General features: G+C 42.3%; 2 protein-coding genes across 3 annotated transcripts in view; one reads left to right on the top strand and one right to left on the bottom strand.

Moving 5' to 3' along the window:
* Positions 1 to 3,794, top strand: part of TMEM164 (transmembrane protein 164) — a 177,696-nt gene extending 173,902 nt beyond the window's left edge. The window contains exon 8 of the mRNA XM_078064583.1: positions 3,002 to 3,794. The gene's annotated coding sequence lies outside the window, so the exon portion shown is untranslated. The remainder of the gene's footprint in view (positions 1 to 3,001) is intronic.
* AMMECR1 (AMMECR nuclear protein 1) overlaps positions 739 to 17,448 on the bottom strand; it is a 114,148-nt gene continuing 97,438 nt past the window's right edge. For both annotated transcript variants that reach the window (XM_078064575.1, XM_078064576.1), the window contains 3 exons: positions 9,053 to 9,143; positions 7,538 to 7,634; positions 739 to 5,165 (listed from right to left, as the gene is read on the bottom strand). In XM_078064575.1, coding sequence (XP_077920701.1) covers positions 5,051 to 5,165; positions 7,538 to 7,634; positions 9,053 to 9,143 — 303 coding nt within the window. In that variant the 3' untranslated portion in view covers positions 739 to 5,050. The remainder of the gene's footprint in view (positions 5,166 to 7,537; positions 7,635 to 9,052; positions 9,144 to 17,448) is intronic.

The following is a 17,448-nucleotide window of genomic DNA, read 5'->3' as shown; positions in this document are numbered from 1 at the left end:
GGTGGCCCACCAAGAGCTCGCCTTCTCTCGATGCAGGCTCTTAGCTGGCCGGGGGAGGTCAGCAGCACCAGCTGCCTTGCCCTCTACACAGATGGTTTCCCCAAGCTCGGGCTGGGAGTAGAGCTCATCTCCTGCCACTCCGGAACTGGAAAAGTAACTGGGGACACGTTTTGAGTGTATGGTAGGCTTAGTGTGTGTGTGAGTGTGTACCCGCTCGGAGCAGCCACATCTGGGGCGTTTTCAGATTCCGTTCCTCCCGTACCGAGAACATGGCAAAGCCTTGAGGGCAGAAGAGAAGAAAGGCTTCCCACCTCCTGAGGTGCTCTCGCCCGGATAGCACTGCTGACTGCCCCCACCAGCTCGCCAGAGGGAAACACCTGTTAATAACACACCGTCCGGAAGGAATCTGGAGCTGCATAAGCACGGCCATGCTACCACTGGACTTCACGTGTGATGCTCGCCCCAGGTCCGAGGCCAGGGCGGACTGTCCAATAAAGGCTGGACTCAGTCACCAAGCCAGGATAGAGGGCCAGGCACAAGGAGGACACAGGCAAATCATAGGGGAGGTGGGGAGCAGCTGCGGGTGGGTGAGGTGTCCCGAGCGCCGGTTTGGAAAGAAATCGGCATCAGCTCCGTTTCCAAGTCTTCGACGGTTAGCATCGTAACAGGAAGCCCCCACGGGACCAACAGCCTTACGATGAGGCAGGCAGGTTAAAGAAAGAGACACCAAACGGTAACTCAGTTTTAACGTTTTATTGGGTAAATGATTTTAAAGATAGTAACAATAGTGTCAAAACTACTACAATATCTTTCCACAGCCATACCTTACAGACCCACGTAAACCTTCTCATTTTTTTTCCTCTCATTCAGTTTTAATATTTTCAAGCTATACATATCATATAAAATGCCCATTTCCAATAGTTTCTTCAAACTATTAAGCAATTAAATGTGGAAGGAAGGAGGATCTAGTTATACTTGGAGGGGGTTTCAGGTAATCTGCGATGTCTCACTGTAATCCAAAAACAGGTTACTAAGAAAGAAGGAAAAGAAGAGCTACTCCAGGTAGCTTTTGCTCATTACGAGTCTCACCACTGTATCACCAAGAACTCTGTATGCTGGTGACGGATTCAAAGTAATTTCGGGGAACATACAAAACACTAAAATAACTTAGAAACTAGATCCAAATATTTCAAAAGTAATCGACTTTGATATACAAAAACAGTCAGAGGTGGTTACAAAAGTTTGTTTTCTCAGTGCGTCTATGTACCAGCGCAGTTACTGGGTCCAGAGCAAAATAAAAGGTTTCTCTTCTTCTGAAACAGTAATAAAAAACAAGGAAAACAGATCTTTGTATATAAAGGATCAATGCTGGTCTTCAGAATAATGTAATCGGAAACCCTTAAATCGAGAGGCACACAACGGGTTTCTGCTTTTAAAAAATAAAAGGAAAGTCACCAGTTTATTTCAATGGAGGAGGTGCTCACACCCCTCAAATAAACTTAATTCAATTGAACATCACTAGCAAAAATCACTTAGAAACTGTACAAAAATAAAAAAGTTAACACATTTAATCCTGCAAGGTTTTTGTAAGGACTGGAAGGCAGGCTTTTGGAGCAGCATTTGGGCATGGCTGGGGGCTTCTTTGGTTTGATCTAACACACGTAAGAGATGGAACCTATTCCAGATGACAGTTTCAAATTTCCTGCACATTTGAAGACATGGAAAGAGGCCAGTATACAAACTTCTGGTGTGCTGGGCATTGGGACTGTGTGTACTGGACTAGAAACTCTTACACCTGCTTGAAGGGGGAGGGGGGACCGAGAGCAAGCCTTGCACCTTCCTCCAGCAAGTACACCGACCTCTCAAGGTTAGGGGAGACTGGGGCGGGTGGGAGCACACTCTCGTGCAGTCCGAAGGCCACTTAATGGGGGTCGGGGTGGGCTAGGGTGGTGGTGGGGGGGCAATTGTTCTTTTAGAATCTGGTACCTGGCTGACTTTAAGAACAAGAAAACCTTCCAGAAACGGAAGCCTTTTGCTACATACCAAAGTAAAACGCGTACTGTTTTCCCAGAGGAAAAAAAAAATACCCAGTTGCATTTGAGAAACAAAACACAGAAATGGAACTAATTAACATTTAAAAGGGGGGGCAATGTAAACTTTGTGCTACTCAAATGAAGTTCAAGTATTACTTCTGAGCTGTTTAAAGATCACTGAACTTATACAATATTCTGGTGATAAGAGTGCAATTCACATTTGTGTTTCTGGACAAATAAACCACAACTGGCTAAAACACAACCTGTGCAATCAGAATCTTCGTCTGAGTTAAAGACACATGCTACATATTTCAACATGTTCCAAGTTCATTCAAACCACAGACTTAACAGCTTTGTACTATACGATGAAGGTGAAAGGGTCTAGCGTTTTTCTGTTTGAAGCACACCATTACAGTTTGCACGACACCCTTTACGCTACGAAGTCTTTTTAGTCAACAGCTATTTAGAGACAAAAAAAAATGCACTGTGCATTAATTTGAAAACAAAAGGAGACAAAACTATCCTTTTCCCCCAAGCCATGGTGGGAAATATTGCTGACCTCGTCCTCTGAAGCCTGCAGGATGGTTATTTCTTCAGTATAACATTATTACACTGGTAAGAAAAAATCTGTAGAACATCTGCATATATCAAGAATTTTTTAAAAATCTGATATGATTTTTAGAGTCCGCATGACCAGTCACGTGACCTGCTCAAGATTGATTAGCACCGTTAAATACATAAACACACATATGTATGTATGTACGTGTAAGTAAATGTATACACACACACATATGTATGTCATAGATCTTTTCTTTGAAAAACAACAACAACAACAACTTCTAACCATGAGCTCACCCAGGACAAGGAGCCTGTTGAACTGATGAGATGATGGATAAGATGGGTCAATATTGGTCTATTTTGTCTCTCTTCAGTTTGCTTGTTTTATTTACTTTTTTTTTTTTTTGCAGCAGACAATATCATTCAGCTTGTGCTCAGTGTCCCTATAAGGGCAAGAAAAAGTTTCCATCAGGTAGCCACCTGGTTTTATGCTGAAAGATGAATCTGCTCCAAAACTGCTCCCAAGGAGAAACGAAAGGACTCAAGATCCCTTGCTACATATAGCCCAACAGCTAGCTTTCTCTGACTGATCTCTAGGTTCAGTGGGACTGGCTACCAGGATTGCATTTCAGGCTAACCATTGGCTTCTTAGTTAAGGCATCACGACTGAAAATGGTTATTTCAACAACAGGCGCTGTGGATGAAGGAATACCACCAAACCTCTAAAGACTCTGATCAAAAATGAAAGCAGTTTCCTCTGCCACAGTGGCAAGCGGAGGGAATTCAGGCAATCAGCGCACCAACTAGCAAAAGGGTTTTGAATTCGGAACTAGCAGTCTGTCACTTGTCACAGCCGACTCTAGGTATAAGCTCCGCCATTTTGATTTTCAGTGACATCTCAAGAGTTTTAGACTACATATTCTGCACCATACTTATATTCATCACTTGATATACTGGTTTCCTGTTGGAAAAAAATTACACACACACACACACACACACACTACAGGAAAATGAAGGTAATCTTTCTCCAGAATCATCTGTCATTTTTCCTGGGGATAGACACACGGACCTCCTACTCCTCCTGACGTTGGGAAGTTCTCTTTGTATGCACCGTGGGAAGACCAGCCCTGCAAATGGGCTGGGCTGTAACAACTCTGTCATTTCTAAATGCTGGCTCCATTTTCATAGGTGTAATGTAACAACTTATCAACATAGTAAATGTGTTTCTATCAAAAGTATGTAGTGCAGAAAGACTCCAGTCTTATCCCCATGACAAACATATCTGAAATCATGGCATATATGAACTTTTGTTTCACTAGATTATCTTTACTATTTCTTTAAATAGTCACTAAAATTGTCTCTGGCCAATCATGACTTATTGAAACCTAAAGCTAACAGGTTTAAATTAATATATAATAGACAAATGTCTCTTTTTTGGTTATTTGCTCAAAATAAATTTTTTCACCTTAAAAAAATACTTAAGAGTAAGGAATTCATCTAATCTGCTGTTTCACATATAGACACAATAAAATTTTATAAGAATATTTCTCTAAATTGCCTTTTTTCCCCCTAACCTCTCTTAATTCCATTTAATTATATTCTTCTCAAAGGCACTAGATTCTCTATCTGCTCTCTTCCTGATATTTGCTGCTCTTCAAAATGATTTCTGTAGCATATCTGAAAGGTAGCTTGTACTTTCTTAAAACAGTGTTGTAGTTTGTTAAGTTGGTTCTATAAAGTGATGAAGCTGTCTCTTCTATGATAACCAGCACAATAGGCATAAATGATTTCTCACTCTCTGTGACAAGCTCTATCATGGACCTTTGCATGTTCTCTACTAGAACTAAAGTTCATATATTTTAACCATGGGAAAAACACCTAAGGAGTGAAGACCCACATACTAAGCTCTCATAGCAAAATGCGTTTTAGACAAATTCAAGAGTAATATACAAATACCTGAATTTGATATGAATTGCTCCCAAACTCAGCTATCAAAAATTCCCTATCTTACTGAGGAAAAACTAGAGAAAAACCTAAATAAAATCCTTAAAAACTGCACAATTTCTTCCATCCACAGTTGAAAGAAGGAGGGAAGAGAAGACAGAAGGAAGGAAAGAAGACAGGAGGGAAGGCAAGGACAGAAAGACAGGAACCTGATTGAGAGAGCAAAGCAAAATTCTACATAATATGGCAAGGAAAGAAAACCCCAAAAGTTATATATGCTGCAAAAAAAAAAAAAATCAATGATCTAAAATAATAAAACAGAATCTTCTTAACAAATGCCACTTTCCTACCCGTTACCATGATGATCTCAACTGATGATGTCCAAGCTTCATCATGGCAACGGAAACTATCATCATAAAATGGTACAGTAAAAGAGATAGCTAGACCAAGAAGGGGTAGGGTCTCCTGGGAAGAGGTCTGCAGAGAGGCCCAGTGACTGGCTGTGCGGCTCAGTGTCAGGAATAATGGTTGTATGGCGGAAGGGGATGCCCAATGCCATTTTGGAAATGATGATGCTGGCGATGAGCAAGGTATTCAGCATAGCTCAGGGTCATCTTTTCACTACGGTACCTGAAAAAGTCAGGGAAGAGACAAAGTTAACATCAAGAAATAGATGACACGCCAATGTCAGAGCTAGGAGGGACCTTAGAGATAACTTTACAGACCTGGAGAGACAGAGGTCCAGAGAGAAGTCGTGACTGGCCCAATGCCACACAACCAAGTGGCGAAGCTGAGATCTGAACCCGGGAATCCAAGTCTAAGTCCAGTGCTCTTTCTGCTCTACTGCTCCTGGTTTCAGTCATTCTAGAAATTTCCATGCCCAGCCCCCTCCACCAGCCCCAGTTTGCTAGCAGGAAGGAACAGAGGAAAGCCAACCTATTGCCACTGTGTATGCATCTCATTCACTTGACTGTTCTTTCTTCCAGGACCTTCCCTCTTTGTCCATTCCCTTCCCTTCATCCACGCATCTACTCAGGCCTTGCCATTTGGTAAGAATAGCAACAACGAAATGCTTTTCCTAGTACTGGTATCCCGAACCCTCTCTTTCCCCATCTCTGGCTCTCCTTTCACCCCCTCACTTCTCAAAAGTGTAACTTGCATTTTCTACCTTCAGCCCTTCATCTCATGCTGCTCCTCAGCCCCGTGTTCCTTGGCTCCTGCCACTCTTCCATGGAAACTGCTCTTTCAGAAGGTCACCCCTGCTTGACCTCTCCATTAGGAGCCCACGCGCCACTCCCTTCCTGAAGCTCTCCTGTGTCGTGGGCTCTACAACTCCACACATCCCTTGTTCTCCCCCCTCCGCCCCCGCCACCACTGTCTCTCAGACTGCTTCTTATCTGACTATTCCTCCTACTCCTGCCTGCTAGGATTTTACTGTGTTTCTGCCTTCAGTTTTTTTGACCCTATACTCTCTCTGCCCCCTCAGGGAGCCTTACCTTTATAGCTTCAGCTACGACCTCTTCACAGATGATCCCAAATCACCATCTCTGGCCACGAGTTCTATCTGTGTACACTTCTGGTGACATATGGGACATTTCTATATACAGATACCCCAGGAAGCACTTCAAATCCAGAATCAATGCTGAAACGTGACTCTCCTCCTGCGGTCCCTCCCTTGGCTAAAGGGTGCTTTGGTGCCTTGGTGCTTTTCATCTAGAGGAAAGCCTTGACCTGTTCTTCCCTACTTCTGAATGATGACTAAGTCCTTTTGTTGCTTCCAGTGTTTTCTCGTCTGTTTGCTCCTTTCTTCCCACCCCACTGCCACAGTTCTTATTAAGGCTTCCCATTCACCTCCTTTGGATGGCTGCCCCAGATTCGTAGGTAATAGCAATGTCTCCTAACTCCTTTTCCTGTGTCCCATTCCAATCTTACACCTCCCCAAATCCATCTGTTTCAAACCCTTCAGTGGCTACTTACCGCCTCTAGAATCAGGTCTACGCTTCCTAGTCGGGAACTCAATACCCTCTATGATATGACCCAACCCACCTTCTGGGCCATGTTTCACTCCCATGACCACCTTCTGTATGCACACTGAAAGACCGGCCAAATCAGACTGTTGAACCTTCCTCAGAACTTGGCTCTATACTTCACCACCCACATGCCTCGACTCACTAAATCAATCCTTTTCCTCCCCCAGCCTCACATATTCTACCCATTCTTCCAGCCCAGTCTCAAACCTCCCTCCTCTCTGAAATGTTATATTATCTAATCCCACCCCTCATGTAAGTCCTCTTTCCCTACTTTATGACTTCACACCATCCATCACATTCTGCCTTACATGCATCATTATTTTTGTACATGCCCTTCTATTCTCCTAGACTGAACTTGGGGAAAGCAGAGAGGGAGGCATTTTCAAATGTGTAACTCCTCAGAGCTGGGAAAAGTCCATTTTTAGACTATAGGCATTCATTGTGGTTTTATGGAATTGAAACAAATGGAAACAGCAATCCATTTTCCTAAAATGTTGGATATTTTTAAAAAATAAGTATCCCCATCATCCCACGGAAAAATGTGTTTGGCATTTGTGAGTCTAGCTCAGTTGTGATTTTCAGTAAGCTTCCATGATAGACTTCTACTGCTGCCAACATCCTAAGGTTAAATTCAAATTTGAAGAGTGCTTATCAGAAGCCGGGGGTTCCGCTAAGCAATGTCCAAAGCTAGCCAAGGGCTAATTCTGGTAACATTCTTCAATAACGTAGTCTACAGGCTTAGAGGACTTGCTCGTGTAGAGCCCAAGGAATCACACAGAGCTAAAGGTGGGAAGACTGGTACGTCACACAAGCCGAGTTCCATCATACCCACCCCCAGGATGGCCCTGCCGTTCATTTCCATTTGGTTTCAGGAAAGAAAAGCAAGTAAGAGAGACCAAAGAGATCAAAGGGTTATAGACACACGCATCGAAAGGTACTGGTTAGCCTGGCGCTAGAAAATGCCTTCTGTACCTGGTCAGTTTTATGGTTTTCCTGAATTCATTAGTTATCGGAGCTTTATATCCTCCTTTCCTCAGTAAGGAGTCTATGGTCTGAATATGGTCCCATCCTGTGGAGAGTAGACCAGATAAAATACCAGTCAAGCACATGTCACAAGCACTTTCGGGCAAATACAAAATGACTTTGTAGAGGTCAGCTAGGACTGTCACCAAATACCATCAACTCCTTTGGCCCTAGAAACAGTCACACAGAAGACCTAAGACTTCCTCCTGTAGAGAAGCAGGTCTGCCCCCCGCATACCTTAAGTGCTAGCTACCCGTGACGGCTGACAACATTGGCTTTTTGATCTCAATCGCATTCAAAGATGAGACGTCTAAGAGGCTGGCAGTGACGGCTCAGGCGGGGCTCGGTATTAAACCACGAACACTGCCCTCTCCTCTAGCAATGACATCTTTAAAAGGGAGGGAGAAGCCTAAATGTCATTGTGTCAACTCAGTAGTAGGACTCCCACACTAACTCATGGTAATTACCGTCCCTGATGGTATCTTCTGGAGTCAGTTAAGTGTATCTGTGTGAAGTATGCAAAGACATTTTTATTGGTTCTGATGTGGGATGCTATGCTTAATATCCGAGGCCCCCTCTCCCTCGTATACACTTTATGAAGCCAACGGGAACTACAGGATTGAGACATTTTTGAAAACCACCCCAATAAATCTTCCGAGAGCTATCTTAAAGACTAACTCTCTTGTCGGGGTGGGGGGCGTGTAATGATATGAAATTGTACGGTTATATAGCTCACATTTATATGAACCCAACATGAGAGGAACCCAATCACAGATGCTTTCTGATGAGGGGAAAAAAGCTCTGTAAGATAAAGAAAAAATATTCATTTCAACTGACGTGAAAAACTAGAATTTCATGGTGGCTAGAAAGGACAAGGTGTTACAGAGTGAAGAATTCTTTTGTGCTACAGTGGTGGTTCATAAACATTTGTGCTCTATCTGCCAACACAGAAACATGTTTGATTAGGAAGTGCAGACCAAGCAGATCAAAACGGAGACTTCGTGTAGTCTTGGTGCTCCTGATCTTAATGGGAAACCTGCAATCCTCACAGTAGCCGAATGAGTCCCCGGCAACCACCTGACGAGGAAACATTTGATATTGACAATGTACTGCGGGGCTGACTGTTAGACAGAAGGCTTGTTTACGCCAAATACAGTACGGTGGGATTATGAGAAAAGGGCATTCCAAATTCATAGCAAACCACTGCCTAAAAAGAAAACCCCACATCTACAAGGCTTTGCTCTGGGGAAAGTTATACTTTTGCGTGTTTTTGCTCTCCAACTTTAGTGCAGAGATTCAACTTCTGTGGGAGTCATTCACCGATCTCATGCGGACATGGCAGTGCCAGGGGCAGAAGAATCGTTTCTTCTCATTTGAGAACTGCCAGGTCAGAGAAGCGCACTTCAATGTGTGTATTTGTTCAACTTCTTCAGCAGATCATAGGAAATAAAGTACGACAATGACCTTGCTCCTTTGCAACCTCCGGTAGGTAGGTGGCGGTGCGTTTTGATCCTTTTTCATTGATGAATTCTATTCTAATACCATGTACACCGACCTGAAAGAAATGGGCAGTTTTATTAGTACAGTCTTCTTCATAGAGATTGAAAGGAAAAGTTATAATTTAACTTCCAAGACAATGCAGTTCTTCCTTTCCCCTTGTTTCTGGAAGGGCATACCTAGATACATAACATTTTTCTCTTTCCAAAGCACTGACTTTGGGTTTGAGGGCCATTATGATGGCCGTGGAGACTGAAAACATTGATGGATGTGCCCCCGACGTGCATTGGGCTATGCTATTCTGTCTGGACCCAGAACACCCATGCTGCTGTGTGTAGAATAAGACCGTCGAGGGCAAGAATTCTGCCCCCACTCCCAAACTGTGGCTCACGACACTAAGGAACCAGAGCAAGGGAGCTGACTTCAAAGAGACAGCAAACACGCATCCTGTTTTCAGATATAAGCGCCAGTTTGGATTAAGTTCCAAAACTTCCGGGGCTGCCAACTCCCTTCTCAGGCTGTCTAGTCTCTTCAGGACCTTGAATTCTATGTAGACGAGCAAACCCAGATAAGGCTGAAAAAAAGCCAACAACCAGATCCGACATCATCACCCATTCCATGTAGTATTTCTAAAATATATGACACGGCTTAGGTGGGTCCATGGCAAACCCTCACCGTCTGTCTACATCACTGCCCTCATGCACTGTTGCTAAATGTACGAGTGATAAAGATGTCAAATCCCTTTGGGGCAGGGTATTTTTGCACCGTTTCTTATATATGAACACAGAGAGTTATAGTGATAACTTTATGGGAAGCACACAAACTTCTGGTGATGCCCTAAGAAAGGGAGTTCTCTAAGTGACTGTGGGCAATTTCTTGCTAATGTTTTAAGAAAGTAACATACTGTTTTACTGATTAGCATCTAGTCAGAAGGAATCAGTCTTTTTCCCCCTCGTACCTCACAGAGAATCATATACAGAACTGAGGATCACAGAAAGGTCTTCTTTGTAAACACTGGTAAGAAAAATGAAATTTCAAAAGCACAACAACTCCATTCCATTCTCCCAAATCTACAGTTGCTTTAGGTCAATGGTCCCCAAGTGGACTTTAGTACGGTGGCCCAAGGGACCTGGAGGGAGGACGTGAGACCAGGAAAACACTTTCATCCAGGAAAGAGGCTTCCTTTCAGAGCAGGTGAGTCAAGTCTTAGGCCTTGCCTCTTTCCATCTGTAGGCATGCAGAGGTCTAGAAGAGGAACAGGGGTCCACGCAAACTTCTTTTGCTGCTTCTGCCCTTAGCCTGAAATCTTCCACTTTTTCAGGGAAGAAAAAGTCCTCTGGAGAATCCATCTTGTTCTTTTCCCAGGTCTTCTTCACACGTCCATCCATTAGAGCCTGTCAGATCTTCCGAGAAGTCTGTTTTTTCTGAAAGCCTTATCTCTGTGGCTATTTCTTCTACATGATATCAGTATTCTTATGAATCTCCTTCTGCTGAAGATGCAATCAGGGCAGCTGTTTAAAAACTAACACAATAAGGCCTCCCAGACCCTGTGGGAAATGACTGTGGACAGCTGAGAAGAAATATGAGTGCTTAGCTATCAGGCCTTTCCAGGATAAAGGACATCTACTAATCTCCCGAGTGCCTGACACGGTATGGAGACGATGACAAATCTGCAACAGTTTCCATATACCGACTTTCTGATCTGTGACTTTGAAGTTGTTTTTCTTTCCCCTTCAACCATAGCAGCTCCTTCATAATTTGTTTTTAAAAATACACAGCATAAATAATCTGTGCTCCCATCACTCACTGAAGTGAATTTTGCATGTTCGACTCAATTTATCAAAAATCTGTCATGTTCAAATTGGAAAGAATTTTGGTGTTTATGAGGGCGTCTAATCAAAATTGTTGAGACGAGGAATGTTGCCCTATTTGTGAGATGAGAGTGTTAGACAAAATCAGGGGTGTTTAACTGGTATGGGGGGGCCTGGGGGCTGTGAAGTTTATCAGAATTTCAGGAGGTTTCATGCTTCAGCGGGTATGGTTTGGAAAAAGAACAACTCCCCAGGTGATTTTTGTTCTAGGTTAACTAGAAAACCTCTAATAATTGGTCTAGCTCTGACAAACTGTGGCTGTGTATTGAAAAAAAAGTGATTTAGACAAATTGGAGGTAATTTAGACACATTAATCCTTTCTTCATAGGAGTGCATTGTGTTCTTTAACAAAAATATCAGAGATTTTAAAGCCTAGTAATTTAGCAATTAGAAGTGGTTATGACCAGCTGTATGGTATGTGAATAATACCTCAGTAAAGCTTATATATATATGTAAATATAAAGAAGGAGGTTAAGACCAAACTGGAAGGACATGCTGACCAAAATAAAAATTACTCATGAATAAAACTGATTGACTTTTGTATTTTCAGAAGGCCCCACCACCAAATTTAATATGACAAAAAATTATCAAAATTCTCCCATTTAGAATTAGTACATTTACAATTTTTAGTTCTTTTCTGTGTTCCTACGATTCTGAACAATTGAAAAGTACCTGCAAATGGAAATGTAAGTAGGGTGATCTTAAAGTGAGCCCTTTGGGAAAAATAACTTCTTTCATGGATTAAAAAACATACTCCACAGTGACAGAAAGCCAAAACCAGAGTGACGCATTTCTTCAACCAGTGGATTCGGGAGAATGGCAATCATGTTCTGACCAGAATCAAAGCATAATAGCTTTTTGTCACCTGTTGAGCAACAGCATTTTCCTTACTCCCAGAACCACAGATGCCACCAAGTAGTCATACTGCGCAATCAAAACAGAAGAGTGGAAAATGGCCTGCTGTGGAGAATGACCGAATCTGGCCAACCTGTGGAAATCATTGGCTTTGCAAATTAAGTCATCTCCACTGACAGGAGCACCAAAACTAATTCTGTATTGTTTGAGGGAGGAATCGGCCACAGCTGCAACTTCAAAATGTAACCCTCATGTATAATAATCGAATCCTCTCTGAGACAGAGTGGAGAATCCCTCCGCTGAGCAGCATCCCAAGAGACAAAGGCTCCAGTCGCAATTATCCGCTAGCTAGGAGATCAGCTAACCAGGGAACTGGGATTCCCTGAAGCAAACTTCTGCTAAAACGCTACCACAGTGTCGCAGTAACTTTCCATTTCTAGGGGTGGTTAAGGAGGTAGCATATGGGAAGACTATGTCACCCTACTACCTCTCACATACCCCTAACCACCACTGCCCAAAGTATGGCCAGGTAGGCAAAAACGGGAGACTTGCAGATCTAGCCTTATGGGAGTCTGCAGGTCACTGTCAAAATTATTAGAAGGTCTGAAAAAAAAAAAATGCTTTCAAGGCCCATCAGCTGTGATAATATCCTTTTAATCAAGACTGTACTTTTGCTAAGCAAAGCTATAAATCAACTCGAATGGTAGTAAATTAAATGTAGGACTTATAGATAAGAGGATATGGAATTAAACAGAGCTGTATCTGTGCGTGCTGAGAGAACAGTAAGACCCGTTCAACAGATTCCTATTTCATGCTAAAAAGAAAGCCATATTTATTCTGAACCATTACATAGCGAGTGATTTTTATTAATGCTATTATACAATCTTTTGTTTTTAACATCGCCCAGAATGATTAAATATCAAGATTAATGTTAGGACCCTAAAATAGATCTTGATTATTCCGGAGTTGATTATTCAGTTTTGGGATTATGCATCCCCAGCCCCACCTTGCCCCATCCTCTTTCCTCTTGTCCATTTCTCTGTTTGCTCACTCCTCTGTCAGAGAGCATGTGGGCACACACAGAAAGAGATACATGCAAATTAATCAATTTTGCTACAAAGTAAAAGGTTTGGTAGGAGAAGAGATTATAAATAATGGCTAAAATGAAGCTTCTAGACTCTGCAGATTTCATTTGTCCTCGTTATCTGGCCCCTTGTTAGAAATGTGGCTTCATTTACAACTATTATCCTCTAATGCAGTGACTCTCAACACAGGAGCATTAAAAAAGTGGCCCTCCCACCGCATTATAACACATATCCATATTCTGCTCCTCACAACTGCACACAATTTGATATCCCCTAGTCTGTCTATAAGGCAAGTGTTCGTCCTATAAGCCACTATCAGCACTACAAAAGGGCCTCACTGTTACTTGTGAGCCTGATCAACAAGCCAACAACCTTGGGTACGCTCAAACATGAAAAGAAGTCATCTGGCTAAAAGCATCAATGAGCATAAAACGTGCTCTGGCTAAGTCAAATGGGATCCACGTTAGCCTTGGACCATTTGGATCCACAATTACCTCCACAGTCCTGACCCTTAAAACTAAATCTGCCCCTGATCACATCCTGGCCAATAAAACCAATTACCTCCCCAGGTTCATCTGTCTTAGCAAATGCCACAGCCCCAGTCCTCCCCATTAACCAAATGTTGGGTTTCCTTCGTAAAACAGTACGGCCCTAGCTCGCTCCACTGATTTTCAGTGGGTTCACCTTGAAATTTCATATGTGTGTGTGTGTACATGTATATCAGGAAGTCAAGGAATCGAAAGTGGTTTGACATGTCTTTGTTGATATTATTTGGCAAAATATGCTTTGCAATTAACAAAGCAGCCAGTCACTGGTCATTCACATAAGACTGACCTGCCAGGCTCAATATGCCAGTTCCATTGAACTGAATAAAAGGACTCTGTTCCTAATGAGAGGAGCTCAGGATATTTGGCACACCCTCTAACCTTTAGAGGCTGGCATCATAGAAGACACACATGCTCTTTCACAAAACAGCCCATGGTACCACGGACAGAACAAACACTGCATTGGACAGCCCATGGGTCTGACCCAGAGTGTGGAGTTTCTTATATTCTTGGGAGGAAACAGCCATATGTGGTATTTCTCCTAAAAGCCCCAAAGCCACAATGCAACACATTCCACTCTTTCCCTCATAGCCCCACAGAACCTTCTGCCCACCCCCCACTCAGCCTTCTGAAGACGCTGACTCTTCCTTCTCCCAGTGAAAACAAATTCGCCATAAAAGAGGAAAATATTCCAAACTTGGGCCTACTCCAAGTTTATCCTCTTGAATAATTCTCATTGGGGCAAGAAAAATTAAGATTTTAGTCATAAAGGCTGATGACAATTTGTACAGATCCTAATGAATCACTTCCCCCAATCGCAATCCTACCAAAAAAAAGAAAAGTAGACTACATACTGTCCTGACCTGCCCATCAAATCCTCAAAGTTGTGAATTTACAACACCTCAACCCACCCACCAATTTCAGAAGTCTGAAATTCGGAAGGTGCCCATCTGATTAACAGTGCACACTTAACAATTGTTAGCACTTAACACTTCAGAATCTCGCCAAGTAATATATTTAAAAAATAGCATTGTCACAAATCACTTTTTGGGCTCAGTAATTTTTACTTCTGTCAACCTCACCAACCACAAACATGTATAATTTTTTCCCATTTAGAAAAATAGTACATGCATATTGCTGCAAAAAAAAAAAAAAAAACCCAACATCTCCTTAGAAAGTATAAAGGGGAAAATCATGATGGCCTGCCATCCTAGGACCACCTAGAAACAACTCTTGCCTTAGTGCCTTGAAAGATCATCTCCTGAGCCAACTAGGATAACACCAAGGACTATCCTGTTGGGTTGTTTTTAGTCTGTTATCTGACCGGTGTCTATAGCTATCCTCGCTTGCAAATCTCCTTTGGGTGAGATGCTTCCAGAAACGGAAGGAAGACTAGAAAAATAAGTCAAAAAGGATAACCGAGTGCGAAGCCACCCCGTGGGCACAAGTCACCTTTTAACATATTCTACTCTGAAAACACTGCTTCGTTGTCCATGTCGGAAGCTATTTTTTCTATTGTTATTTTGGGGAAATGACTGCAAAGGCCTCCTTGACCAAAATGCATATGTACTGCTCTTCTCTCATATCCCTGCAAATGAGTCACCTTCAGCTTTAGAAATTAGTTCAGTCTCCATGGACCAATGCTTGGCTTTTGCAGGGCTTACCAAAGGGCCAATTAGTGCCAATTTTGATTCATGTAGGAGACTCAGACATCTTGTCTATCAGGAACACAAGCCTACCAATTTATTTCACAAAGGCCACCAAACAACAATCTGATAACATTTACTTTAACTGATAGCAGACACACAGCTCTACAGTACCTGAACTAGCCAATAATCACCCCCGTGAACTTTTAAAGAACTAGTTAAGATTTTAAATAAAGCATGGCTAATGACGAGGTGCTTTGAAAAGCTATGAAGCCAAACATGTTTATGTATCATGTGCAAGGAAAGAGACTGATCTTAGCTGAGGTTTTGCAGAGAACAAGTGACAGCTCAGTGTGCAATTAAGGAAAGAAAACGCAATTCTCTGTAATGATTAATTATAACGAGCATTCCTTAAAAAGTGAACATCCCGAAGCTTTCCAAGGAAAGTTCAGGCAACACAGGTGACCTTTAAATAAAAAGCCCACTTTTCATCAAAAGTTAGAAAAATGCATTCCTACCATTTTTTTTTAAGGGGATGAGGAAGGGAGTGAATTTACACACAAAGAAACTCAAGTTAGGAAATGTTCTTAAAACCTAGGCACGGGAATCAGTTTGCTTTTCAAAGGCTGGGGGAGAGAAACACCTCTTGGCCAACATATTCAAGGTGAAATAATGTTGTTTGTCTGATAAGAAACAGAAGAATCTTATATGGGTTAAACTGTACATGGAGTATCTGGCTCAATGTAGTTTTACTCTGTCTACAAAACAGATTTGTTCCTAAAAGGTTACATATGTGCTGCATTTATGTAAATGGATTAATTTTGAAGTCACCAGGAAGGCAGTAAAGAAACCCTAGAGTGAGTCCATCTGCAAAGCAAACTATCTTTGTCAAGTGAACAGTCACTCCCTAATTGCTTAATTTAGATTTATACATATAACGTTGACTTAAACCAGGGGATGATGCAGTAATAAAACAAGGCATTTGCTGTTTAGAATATTTTGTCTTCCTGAAGAGAATTCTTTGGTGGAAAGGGATTCTGGAATGCCCAATTTCAAAAATTGGACTGGTTTTCACCTTGGTTGCCACCTTGCCATTTTAAAAGTTAAGGACCTCTTATGACTACTCCATGGCTAGTGGTGATTTGTTCTCTGGAAGTAAAATGAAACAGAAGCCATTTTAAAAAGGGGGAGTCACAGCATCACACTGTGTCAGCCTCCAGAGAGACCATGGGTATTATTTAGTCCAACTTCTCCAGCGTCCTGGTGAGGAAACAGAGATCCAGGAAAGAGCAGACTATAATACAACTACTAGGGAAAGGGCTGGAAGGGTCTGTAGATTTGGGGGATGAAGCAGGGAAATGCCCTTCCGCGCCACCAAACAACACGCTGGGAGAAAAGCAGGAAGCAACTGGAGGAGGCTGGAGGACGGACTGTGCAAGCCCATTTCACCAACAGTACCAATAGCTAATGCAAATTTCCATGCGTTAAATCACCTTCTAGAAGTTACTTCACTTTGTTCGGCTTGCTTCCTTACTGGGCTTCTAATATACTGAAGTGTTGATTCACAGCAAATTCTTACTAGATGGTCAGGAAGCTTGAAGTACTCCTTTCCCCAGTGTTCCACAGCACTTGAAAAAACGTTTCTAAGTAGAGCATCAGGACAAAGACTAAATTATTGTAACGATAGTGACATCTTATACAAAAATCTCAAGGTCCTTCAGAAAATACCATGAAAAGCATTTTCCTAGATATATAAAGCCTCCTCGCCCACCCGTATATGTATTTTTTCAAAGGTCGGAATCTTTTTTTTTTTTTTTAGATTTTATTTATTTGAGAGAGAGAGTGAGAACGAGAGAGAGAGAGCAAGAGAGAGCGCAGCACAAGTGGTGGGGAGTGGCAGAGGCAGAGGGAGAAGCAGACTCCTGGGGGAGCCCGATGCGGGGCCCGATCCCAGGACCCCAGGATCATGACCTGAGCCGAAGGCAGATGCTTAACCGACTAAGCCACCCAGGCGCCCCAAAGGTGGGACTCTTAAGTTAGAAGAGAAGCAAAGCATCGTATATATCATAGGGAAAAATCATGAAGGGGGGGTGGACTGAACATATACAACGAGAAGTCATTTCACTGGGTGAGTCATGCTAAACATCTGTGTCTGAATGGAAACTCTGTTTTCAGTGGTACATTGAGAGGAGCTAGAAAAATGTAAACCTTGAAGGGGTGAGAAGGAGATCATGACCTTCTAAAATATATGAGAGATAATGACGGTAGCCAATTTACTCATCTCATCTGTTTACGCTTGTGAAGGTTGTTACAAAAGCGCACTATTATTAACTGCAACCAAACACATCAGAAATGGAGCTG

The sequence above is a fragment of the Halichoerus grypus genome, chromosome X (assembly GCF_964656455.1).
Source record: "Halichoerus grypus chromosome X, mHalGry1.hap1.1, whole genome shotgun sequence".
Taxonomy (NCBI): domain Eukaryota; kingdom Metazoa; phylum Chordata; class Mammalia; order Carnivora; family Phocidae; genus Halichoerus; species Halichoerus grypus.
Note: the sequence above shows the minus strand (reverse complement) of the source record. Positions and strands in the feature narration are given on the sequence as shown.